The sequence below is a fragment of the Hippocampus zosterae genome, chromosome 8, assembly GCF_025434085.1.
Source record: "Hippocampus zosterae strain Florida chromosome 8, ASM2543408v3, whole genome shotgun sequence".
NCBI classification, from domain to species: Eukaryota; Metazoa; Chordata; class Actinopteri; order Syngnathiformes; family Syngnathidae; genus Hippocampus; species Hippocampus zosterae.
The window spans coordinates 19,457,131-19,469,032 of NC_067458.1; the positions used below are offsets into that span (position 1 = coordinate 19,457,131).

At 41.8% G+C, this 11,902-nt stretch overlaps 1 protein-coding gene and 1 long non-coding RNA gene across 2 annotated transcripts in view; one reads left to right on the forward strand and one right to left on the reverse strand.

Annotated features, from left to right (window-relative positions):
- The first annotated feature begins 6,366 nt into the window (after nt 1–6,366).
- On the forward strand, nt 6,367–11,309 carry echdc2 (enoyl CoA hydratase domain containing 2). The gene is made up of 11 exons (XM_052073242.1): nt 6,367–7,160; nt 7,647–7,714; nt 7,793–7,879; nt 8,166–8,253; nt 8,330–8,422; nt 8,774–8,830; nt 8,912–8,974; nt 9,606–9,730; nt 10,725–10,775; nt 10,850–10,897; nt 11,004–11,309. Exons 1-11 carry the CDS (start codon nt 6,863–6,865, stop codon nt 11,079–11,081), a joined length of 1,056 nt encoding a protein of 351 aa, XP_051929202.1. The 5' UTR covers nt 6,367–6,862; the 3' UTR covers nt 11,082–11,309.
- The window catches only part of LOC127605616 (uncharacterized), a 113,617-nt gene continuing 111,284 nt past the window's right edge, over nt 9,570–11,902 (reverse strand). The window contains exon 2 of the long non-coding RNA XR_007963624.1: nt 9,570–11,586. This is a non-coding gene — a long non-coding RNA (uncharacterized LOC127605616). The remainder of the gene's footprint in view (nt 11,587–11,902) is intronic.

Below are 11,902 nucleotides of genomic sequence, written 5' to 3' on the forward strand. Positions count from 1 at the left end.
TCTTTCTCTGAAATCTTTGTGTGTGCTAAATATGCAAATAACACCACACTGTAGTTGTGAAAAATGTTATGCTTGTTCTCGAAAAAGGATATTTCTACGTCCCCTGGTTTTTAGTAAGTACTCGAGCAGCAGCATTTTGGACCAGTTTGAGACTTTTCTTTAGGGACACGTTTGAGGTAGATGTCCAAATCCCAGCTGAGTTTCCATTCTGTTTTTTTCCTCTCATGAAAGATCATGAAAGTTATGCAAAAGCAAACCTCTGCGACAACTTGGATCATTCTTGGTGTAGGTTGCTGCATCTAATCAATCATTTTACAATTGAATCACCAGTGTGGAAAAGTAATTCTTCTTTTAATTATTGCCTCTTTTTTTTTTTTCCCCATGGCTGGAGTCGATTCCATTTTGTATTTGCACGACTGCAATTTTCATTCTAATTTTTCTGTCTCAATCGTCACCGGACCCCAAAGCAGGAGCAGCAGCGCTCGTCGGAATAACAAACACAGATATAACAGACCTCGTCTCATATGCTCCACTGGCTGGCTAATTCCTCCCCCTTCTGTCCCCCCCTCCCAGCGGCGTGTTGACTTCATTATGCATATTCACGTCCAACTCCAGCCGCCGGTTTATTCATTAATGTTCCACTTTTAATTGCGGGAGTCAGCAGAACATTGGACTCGGTTGGATGTTGATTGCTTGTTTAAATAAATATTATTCATGTACCGGTAGTTCAGGGGTGTCAAACTAATTTTTGTCGTGGGCCACATCGAACTTATGGTAAGTGAATGAAGAGTTAGTTTTTAAATCAAAGGACTGTAAAAACTGTTGGTTCAAATATTTCCTTATTTTTAAACAGGATTGGTCACAAAGAAATAATGCTTGCAGTTTCTCGCAGTTTCTAGAAGTAAATCGAAGGAGCTGAACATTTAGAATTTGTCGTGGGAATGACATTAATCTGATTTTTTTAATGTGTCATTAAGAATGAATCGTGATTTGTTTTTTTGTGGGTACTTTATTTGGGGAAAATCCTGAATTTTTGGTAGAACTGAATTTTTGGCATGGGAATTGATAGAATTAATTGTTGAACGTGTCATTGGGAGTGAATAGGGAATTTATTTGTGCGGTTTTTTTTAGGGGAGGAGGGGTTGAAATGCTGAGAATGTTGAGTTTTTGGTCACTAGTAATTTTTGGCAAGTTGAGAATTGTTCCCAAGGTGAATTAAATGAGCTGGTGATTTAAATTGCAAGTGCGAATGATGCAAATGTGTCATGTCGAATGTCGCATTGGAATGAATGATCACCACCCTTTTGGAGAAACTTGGCTTCTTGGAAATAAATGGGAAATGTTTGCATTGAAAAATGTTACATTTTGGGGAAAAAAAATGTATTTTTGGAAAATAGTGAAGTCGGAGGCGGCCCGGTAGTCCAGTGGTTAGCACGTCGGCTTCACAGCGCAGAGGTACCGGGTTCGATTCCAGCTCCGGCCTCCCTGTGTGGAGTTTGCATGTTCTCCCCGGGCCTGCGTGGGTTTTCTCCGGGTGCTCCGGTTTCCTCCCACATTCCAAAAACATGCGTGGCAGGCTGATTGAACACTCCAAATTGTCCCTAGGTGTGAGTGTGAGTGCGAATGGTTGTTTGTTTCTGTGTGCCCTGTGATTGGCTGGCAACCGATTCAGGGTGTCCCCCGCCTACTGCCCGAAGACAGCTGGGATAGGCTCCAGGACCCCCCGCGACCCTAGTGAGGATCAAGCGGCTCAGAAGATGAATGAATGAATGAATGAGTGAAGTCGGAATGAATCGGACGAATTATATGGAAGGAGATGCATATAAAAAAAAGAGAGGAATTGACAAAAAATAGGAAAACGGTGATCATTTTTGTCCTCACTGTTGCAAGTAATGACGAGCAGTTGTATGTTTGGAAGGTACTGTTTACAGCGGTAGCAGATTGACAACACCAATGATGGTGAAGCAGCATGCGGCTCGTTGCCCATTTGTAAACAACTGTCCATTTGCTGACTCGTTTCCATCAACGTAAAAATAAAAACAAGTCTTTGGGGTTCAGCATGGACCTGCACAGGGCAAAAAAAAATGAGTATTCATAGTGACACTGAAGTCACTTGTATGTGACAGAGTCCATGAAAATTAAAATCTGCGCCGTGCATTTTCCCCGCCCTGGTATTTATATGTACTGGGCTGCGGCCATTCATCAGCATGAGTCGGCTTCATTACCGAAAGTGACAGAGGGAGGGAACGCGTGGTCACCTCTGTGACGCCCCTCAAGGCAAAAAAAAGAAATGCTGAGAAAGCAGGACCGCTCAAGACAAATGACCAGTAATCATTTTTTTAAATTGCTCCCTCCACTGGATTTTTCAATTGTATTTTTATTGTGATTATCAATCGATTTTTTTTTTTCAGGACTCAGGCAGCAGCATTTTGTACCATCAAATTTAGCAAGAGAATTTCAAGTTTTGGTTTTCCATGTAGGATTGTGACTTTTTTGGGGGGGGGATCTTCTCGTTCTAGTCAGCACTCAGCAACTGGGACAAATTGGAGAGACTTTCTAAAAACTCGCTTTGGGGTCAACAATGTTCAAATTAGATCGTGACTTCACAGTTTTGTGTCCCAAATTGGATTCTGACTCTTTTTCAATCCGCCTCGCTCGAGTCAGCGCTCGGCTGAGGCATTTAGGACCATTTTAGAGAAATGTCAAAGAGACTTGCTTGAAATAAAGAATGTGCCGATTTGGGTGGAAGACCCATGAATTTTCTTCTCCAAATAGGATTGTGAATCCTTCCACTTCTTATGATTCAGTACTTGGGAAGTCACATTTTGGACCAGTTCGAAGCTTCTTTTTACGTAATAGCTTGAGGTAAACAGTGTGTGTGTTTAGTGAGAAATTCATGTTTTTTTTTCTCCTCCAACGATTGTGAATCTTTCCACTTCTGCCAGTTCTTGTCAGTCATCAATTAACAGCATGTATGGAGCATTAATTTATTTATGGAGTGACTACAAGCTTTATTCCATTATTTTTATTTATTTATGTATTTTTTAACGCCATTCGAAAAAAAAGAAAAACTCCCCCAATAATGAAAACGCCATGATTCTTGTCTACATCATCGAGTGCAGACTTAAACGTACCTGCTGACTTTTCACGTCTTTTTTTTTAGGTGCGAGCCTTTTTTTCTTTTTTGTAACTTGCATCACCACTCAGAACACATCCACCTCCATCACTTGACAGGTAATTTCATTGAAGCAAAGGGCAAGATCATCCCTCAGTTACAGTGATTCGCTTTATAGCTGCTTTTGTTTCTTTACGCAGTCTAAAGTTGCCACATTATCCAATTCAGGAGCTAACTTAATTGACCTTATCTGCGCGGACAAAAGTAATGCGCCCCCCGGGATTTTTGGACAGTTTTCCTACCCTTTTCTTATTTCTGGTCGGTACTCGGCTAGCAGTTGTCTTGGACCAGTCGGAGACTTGTTGTGAGAGACCGCAAACGAGTATTGAGTCAGAGATCTAGGATAAGCTTTTTATTGGGGGAGGGGGGTGGCAAACATGACTAAATTCACACAGTTGGCTTTATATTTGGCTTTAGTATTTTGGACCGGTTGAAGAATTTTTTAAGACAGTGGTCCCCAACCTCTGAGCCGCGGACCGGTACCGGTCCGTGGGTCATTTGGTAACAGGCCGCGCAGAAAGAATAAAGAACTTACATTACTATCGTTTTATTTGTTTCGGGATCTGAAAGATGTTTTTTTTTTAAAATTGTGTCCCGTTTTTCCTAGTTTTGATCAGTACACCAGTATCAGCAAATTTGGAGTCTTGTGAAGTGTCCCAATACTTTCCACAACTGGTGTAGGAGTGGATTGTGCTGAAAAGAAATCCTGTCTCCTGTCTGTTTGCATGAAGCCATTTAACTTGACCGACGAATACTTTCCCTCAATTATCTCTTGTTCTCTTGCATGAGCCTCCAAATCACAATCAGTCTTCATACTCATTTTCCCGATCTTTTAGAAAACAATAGAGCAGAGGCCAAAAGACAAATCGAGAATTTGGAAACGTCCATTCCAGTCCATTCCCGCCTCGCTTCCGCTGAGCAAATGAGTCGGGCAAAGCGTGACAAGATGTCCGACACAAAGGTCAAACACAATGTGCGTGCCGGCGGCACATCACTGCGTCGTCTCGCTAACTTGGCAGACACAAGCAGGAACAGGATTTACTCCGTCTGACTCACGCGGGCCCGTCAGCACCGAGCTTCACTTTTGCCCGCCATGCTGACCGCCCGTCAAGATTGTTTACGTGACTGTACTGTAGGCAAAAAATTAAAAAAATAAAATTGGTTTTTCAATTTCAGTCCTGAATTATACAAGACATGATGTTCCTACCTGAGAAATGTATCTCTTCTACTTATTCTAGTCAGTACTTGGGCAGCATCATTTCGGACCAGTTGGAGACTTGTTTTGAGAGACTCGGGGTCAAGCCGTGTATGGATAGTAACTGAGAAAGGATATTGTGAATATTTCATTTTCTAGATGTGGTCAGTATTCAGGAACTGTCATATAGCCTCCTAGTTTGAGTCAGTGATCCAGCTGAAGACTTGTCTTTGGAGATTTGCTAGATGTAGACCAGAGAGGTGTCAAAACTCATTTTTGTTGCGGGCCACAAGATTAATGTATAGTTTACGTTACTGTCAGGAGGATTTTGGTAACAAGAAAACATACAATCGCTCTCTTATATATTACAATCGAGACTTTGAAATTCTGGTAAAAATTTTAGTAAGCATCTTAAGAAGTCAACAAGTTTGATTTACTTTCGCGGACCACATCAAATGATGTGGCGGGCCAGATGTGGCCCCTGGGCCTTGAGTTTGATATAGACAATGTTCAAATTTAGTGGGGGACCGTTCATCTTGGCTATCCAAATATATTTGTGATTTTTTTTTTACTTTTCTGAGTTCTAGTCAATACTCGGGCAGCAGCTTTTTGGACAAATAAAAGACTTGACCAGACCAGAAAGGATCGTGAATTTGTGAGTCTTTCCATTTCTCTTTGTTTTAGTCAATACTCAGACAGCAGCAATTTTGGAGCGGCTATTTATTTGTACTTAGAGACTTGCTTGCGGTAAACAAAGTGTGGATTTAGTGCTGGGCCCGCGGCGGTTGTGCTCGAAAAAGGATAGTGAATCTTTTCACTTCTTATTGTTTCTAGTGGATACTCGGGCAGCAGCCCTTTGGACCGAGAAGCTCAGTGAAGCATGTGACATGAAATAACTTTGTCCTCTAGCGTTTGGGCCGCAGGTTGTTGTTAAAAGCGATGGCTGTTCATTGCGAAGGTCACAAGTCTGACGTCTGCGTCCGTGTCCTTGACCACAGAGCATCGATGTCACTCACTGTCCATCAGGCTCACATTGTCTCGCAGACACTGTTGCAGTCCCGCGGCGAGCATCACCTACCTTCAGTTTTCCGTCTCATTGGGCGCGCACACACACACACACACTCGGAGAAGGGCAAAGGAGGCGACCTGTTGCCCCTTCGCAACCAGAATCTTGGCAATTTGTCGGGTAGCGTTTCGCTCCACTGCAACAGAAACCGCATATGAACGCGAGCGTCGGCCCTATTCTTTTACGTCTTGATATTACACCTCGTCTCTGGACACACATGGGTACACGCGCGAACACACACGCGTCTGCTCCGTCATTCATATCACCGTCCGCCTGTAATTGCATAACCTGTAAAGACCTGTTCAATAATGCATGGTCAAAGTAGTCATGGCAGCCTTGTGGAAAACCTTACTTCGTGTGTGTGCGTGTGTGTGTGTGTGTGCGCTCTGTGGTTGCCATTACAAACAAGTGATTTTTTTCTTCAAATGTACTGTATCAGTACAAAGTTACCTTATTGTCCAAGTCAGAGGTTATTAAATGTATATGTGCAGACAAAACGGGACACGTGGCATTTTCTACTTTCCTACACTTTGCCAATTGATAGTCAGAACTTCAGGCAGCATCATTTTTGACCAGATGGAGATACTCGAAAGAGACATGTTCGAAATCAAGAATGTACAGAATTTAGAAGGAGACCTAAGATAAGATATCCTTTATTCGTCCCACACTGGGGAAATTTACCTACGATGTTAATTATAATATATGTATATGTGTGTTTATATAAATATATATATATATATATATATATATATATATATATATATATATATATATATATACAGGTATGTATATGGCAATTTGAAATTCGGAACAAATTTTAGCAAGAATCATGGAAGTTGAGTTGATGCCAGATCTGGCCCCGAAAGGACTCGTAAGTTGCATTCAAAGACAACGTGAAACGTCGACTAAGGATACACTATTTCAAAGAAGTAAACGTTGTGCCAAAAATGTATTTGAGTAAGTTTAATCATTATTCATTTATGAAAAACAAGCATGTACAATGTTCTTCCTAAATCATCGTCAATAATAATAATGTCCACAAATAAAGGCTTTGCCTAAACCTAGAACGCCCTTGCCAGATTGTTTTTTAAGAATAAGAACATTTTGCATTCCGTGTGATACAGCATTTGGATGAAGTATGATTGTATAGTTATGGGGAGGTCAAGCGAAAAAAATACCGAATATTACAAAACGGCTCTGGCCACTTCTACAATAAAAGCATTGAATAACCTAATGTCCGACTCAAAAAGTAGCACTTGAACATCATGCGCAGAAGCTTACGATTAGCTGTTCGCTACTTTGAGTCGTAAAGATCCGCTACAAATAATACTCGAAAGGTTCTCCAAATCACAGCCAACCCAAAAGAAGTACAAATAGGAGTTCTATCTTAAAAAAAACATAACCCCTCAGATGGAAATAGTAGCTAATGATTCGCAGAATCTCCCTCCATATTAAAACACGACCTCCGTCGTCTCGTCAACCAGGAAGAAACTCACAGCAAACTTCCTTCACCTTTGCGGATGTGCGTCACCCCCCCACAAAAGCAAGCATGTCGTCGCTACTTCTCCGAGGGTTGTCGTCGTCCCGTTCGGGTTATCAGGGGGCCCGAGTGCTGGTGACCGTAGCCGGCTTCAGTGGCGCTCGGGGCGGCAAGCAGCAGCACACGGAGGCTGCAAGTGGAGTCCGGGAGGTGGAACTCAAGAGACTGCCCGGGAAGGACGAAGGTAGAAGGAACACAAGTCTCGCATTGACACGCTTCAAAATCATGCGAAACATAACAAAAACAACCTTTTTAAATTATTATTCCCAATAATGGCTCAGGGAGTTGTATTTTGGCGAGCTTAAAAAAAATAGTCTTCTAGTTAATCATTTTGGAGAAGTTGGAGACTTGTCATTGAAGACTGTTGAGGTAAACTGCAATTTTTACCTCCATAAATTCTCCAACTAGTCCAAAAAGCTCGGGCCCGAGTACTGACCATTTACCTTGGAGAATTAAAGAGACGCCCGCGACCATGTGACGATAAAGCGAATCGGAAAATGAATGAATGAATGTAAAAAGACTCGTAATCCTTTGGTAAGTAACATCATAAGTAGGTCTCCACATTGTTTCCCTCAAGTCTGTCAAAATCATTGACTCAAATTATTCTACCCTGAGGTTCTGTACTAGAATAACTACATTGTCATGGTGCTTTGTATCAACATTTGTTCAGGTATCGTGGAGGTGCTCATGTGCAGACATAATGCCCGGAACGCTTTAGGCCATGTGTTTGTGTCTCAGGTAAGTACACACACACAAACACGCAGGTACACAATCGCACACGAATGACAACTTGAGTAAAAGCATTTGTATGAGCAGATGAAGGAGCTGGTGTCCATGGTGTCCAGTGACTCGGAAGTGCGTGTGCTTGTCTTCAGGAGTTTAGTTCCTGGTGTTTTCTGTGCAGGTGAGCACTGTGTGAAAATGTTGATTTTGATTCAAATTGATTGACTTTAGAGGTATGGTTTTACAGAAAATGCAAATTAGAAATTTAAATTGGTTTCTCTTTTGGTTTGAACTTTTAAATTGCTGAACCTTTTGAGTCGTTCTTTTCCAGGAAGCTTTAGTTTCAAAATTAAATGGACTGACCTTGAACATTCTGGTTTAAAAATTTACAATTTGGTTCAAACATTTCAGACATATGTTTCCCGGAAAAAAACTGATTCCACTGCAGTTTTTGCTGGGCTTTGCTGGCGCAGACCTAAAAGAAAGAGCTTTGATGAACAACCAGGAGACCGATCTGTTTGTTCATGGGCTGCGATCTCTCATGACTCAGATCGGTAAGAGGGGAAGAAATGTTCAGCTTTTCCAATTGAAAGGTTAAAAAAACTTGACAATAACTTCTGTGTTGTTCAGCCTTGTTGCCAATGCCCACCATAGCAGCCATCGACGGTGTGGCTGTGGGAGGTGGATTGGAGCTCGCCTTGGCCTGTGATCTCCGCACAGCTGGTGAGTGACATTTTCAGTATTCCAAAACTCGAACTTTGGCTAATTCTATCAAGGGATTTTTGATCGATGAGGCCCGATTTTAAATGAAAATAATTTGCCCTTTAAAGGGCTATTTTTCCCAAATATTTTGGATGTGAAATTCAATTGGCTGCACTTTTGAGTTCAGATTTTGCAGGAAATTCTCATGACAAATTCAGATTTTTGAGGTGTTAATCTGCTTGTCCCAGTTCTTTGATTGACAGTTGACCAGTCCAGGTGGTCTCCACACACACATACAGCAGAATGCTGCTTAGGCCTTAATGATCCTCATCATCTATGACCTTCATTCATCCTCTTCTGCTTTTTCCCCAGCGTCTTCTGCACAGATGGGCCTGATTGAGACGACGCGAGGGCTGCTCCCAGGGGCCGGTAAGACGTCATGCTCCAAAATCTTTACCGGGGGCAAAGAAAGCTTTGACTTTGAGATTTATTTATTTTTTTTGGGTGCAGGGGGCAGTCAGCGGCTGCCTCGCACTGTGGGAATGGCACTGGCAAAGGAGCTCATCTTCACAGGTGGTATATGAACCTGCATACAGTCAAAATCTGTATCAAAATCCATGAAAGAGTCGATCGAAATGATTTTGAAAAATAATCTAATTGCGAAGCAGCACCACAAATAAAAAGAGTGTACAAAATATCAGGCAGACTGTACATTCTCCAAAACAAAGTCATTTTGACGTTGGACGGTAATTATAAGCCTTCAAACAACCTCCACTTTCTTACACACGGAACAGCAGCGCACACAAATAGAGCGGATAACAAAACCCACTGGCAAATATTCACGCTGCTTTATACGAAAAATAATGACAATTACTTGGGATTAGATTTGATTCTTCTTCATACTGTTACACACACTCCATTTCTTCCAATAGAGCTCAGTGCTGCCCATCATGTTGTGGCACAACATGGTACTGCATTGCTGCAAACCCATAAATAATTGCTGAAAATTATTCAATTCCTGTGAAGTATAATAATAATAATAATAATACATTTTATTTATAAGTGCCTTTCAAGACACCCAAGGACACTTTACAATAACAAAAAACACAAAACATTACTGTATAGCGGGTGTTCACGAGTACACAAGGATCATGTACAATGGAATGTAATCTATATTTATTCATTCATTTATTTTTCCTGGCAGGAAGGTGCGTGGGGGGGCAGGCGGCCGCCGAGATGGGCCTGGTGAACAGAGCCATTGAGCAGGACCAGACGGGAGAGGCGGCGTACGCGGAAGCGCTCGCCCTGGCCAGAGAGATCCTGCCCCAGGTCTGCCTCCACCTTCTCCTTCTCAGACCATTAAATCCTCCTTCAATTTAGCCATTTTTTCCACTCCTCGCAATCTTGCTCTGCGGGCTTCTGTCGTTCCGTATTTCTTCTACTCCAGCTCAGACGCCTGCAGTCGGCAGGGTCACGGTGGCAGCGGAGTGGAGAAATGGGCCAACCGTTGCAAACATACGAGTGTACTATAATATGCCGTACTGTGAATCCAGTTAAAATATGTAGAAAATACAAATATTTTACAGAATAAACAATATTTTCAATTCAATTAGTCATTCACAACTATCCAAGAGATAGAGACCGTGTCTTGCCACAGAAAAAGAGTAATTGATGTCCTTACAAAATGGTTTGTAGTTGCCTGTAGATGCCACAAGGAGGCGACACATGGTTACTTTTGATTTCAAGAAAGTCAATTTCAAAGTTTGGTTTTCAGTTGAATATTTTTCCAGAATTTTGGTTGAAAATTCAAATGGTTTGTTTGAATTTTTGCTTAATTTCTAAATTGAAATTATTTGCCTTTTGAAATATATTTTTAAGGATATTTCTTCATGAATCATTTGTTTAAAATTCGTATGAATGTACTTTAGAAAATTATAGATGAAAATTCCAGTTGCTTTGATTTCGAAAATGTTGAAGTTTACATTCCTTGACTTTTGAGGGATATTTTGTCCACAAAATATTCAGTTTGAAATTCTATTGTCAAGATAGGTGTAAAATTCAATGCGTTTGACTTTTGATGGACATTTTTTGCCACATTCTTTCATTTGACTACATTTCAACTTTTTGTCAACTAACGTTGATTCTGGCAATTCCTGCTTGACGCTATGTCCGCTCCTCAAGTGAACAGAGATGCAAATTGTGTGTTTTTTTTCATGAATCCAAGTTTTTATTGTTTCCATGTACAGAATTAGCTCCTTTTGTGATGAGAATGAGATTGAATCATTTTGTTTGACTTGAGTCAACTTATCAAACCGTCCTTCAGGCTCCCGTCGCTGTGCGGATGGCCAAAGAGGCGATGAACAGAGGCCTGGAGGTAACCAAGTTGTTTCGTATTGTTGCCATTTTATACCAATTTGGTGCCGTGACTGACATTTGACTCTTGGCTAGGTTGACATCACCTCAGCGATGGCCATCGAGAGGATGTGCTACGCTCAGGTAAACGATGACTCCACTTGTGTGCGGAGTTGAGCTCTTGTGTTGGCTCTCGTTTGCTTGCGTAGGTGTACCTAATAAAGATGGCGGGTGTGTCGACTTATTTCAGGTCATCCCGACACGGGACAGACAGGAGGGAATGGTGGCCTTCATAGAGAAGAGACCTCCGTTTTACATTGGCAAATAAGCTGTTTTTATTTTATTTTTAGGACGAATCACTTATTTTTATAGCATCTGCGCTAGCCGATGTATGTTCTTTATTTCCTATTTAGAAATCATGACACGATATCAAAGCGTATACTTGCCCCCTCTCTCCCACCCCCCCCTTTTTTTATTACAATGACTCAAAACTTCAGAAAGAAAAGTATCAATCGTATACAATAAAATAAATGTGATGCAACTCTTAACAAGCTAATACTGTTTCTCCTTCAAAAGCGTATTTGTACATTCCATTCCCGCGCTGCGCTAACGCACATGCTCACTCATGGCATACATGTGAGGGAAAAAAAAAGTTCAGTTAGGAGAATCCATTCCATCCATTTTCCGAACCGCTTAATCCTCACTAGGGTCACGGGGGGCGCTGGAGCCTATCCCAGCCTTCTTCGGGCAGTAGGCGGGGGACACCCTGAATCAGTTGCCAGCCAATCGCAGGGCACACAGAGACGAACAACCACCCACGCTCACATTCACACCTAGGGACAATTTAGAGCGTCCAATCAGCCTGCCATGCATGTTTTTGGAATGTGGGAGGAAACCGGAACACCCGGAGAATACCCACACAGGCCCGGAGAGAACATGCAAACGCCACACAGGGAGGCTCGAGCTGGAATTGAAACCGGTACCTCTGCACTGTGAAGCCGACGTGCTAACCACTGGACTACCGGGCCGCCCCAGTTAGGAGAATGAGTGTGATAAAAATAAAATATTATGCGAGTCCAGTTTTGGTCAGTCATGAAACCAAAGTTGTACTCAAGTTACAAGAGTAAGGTTTTAAAGATTTGCGAGAAA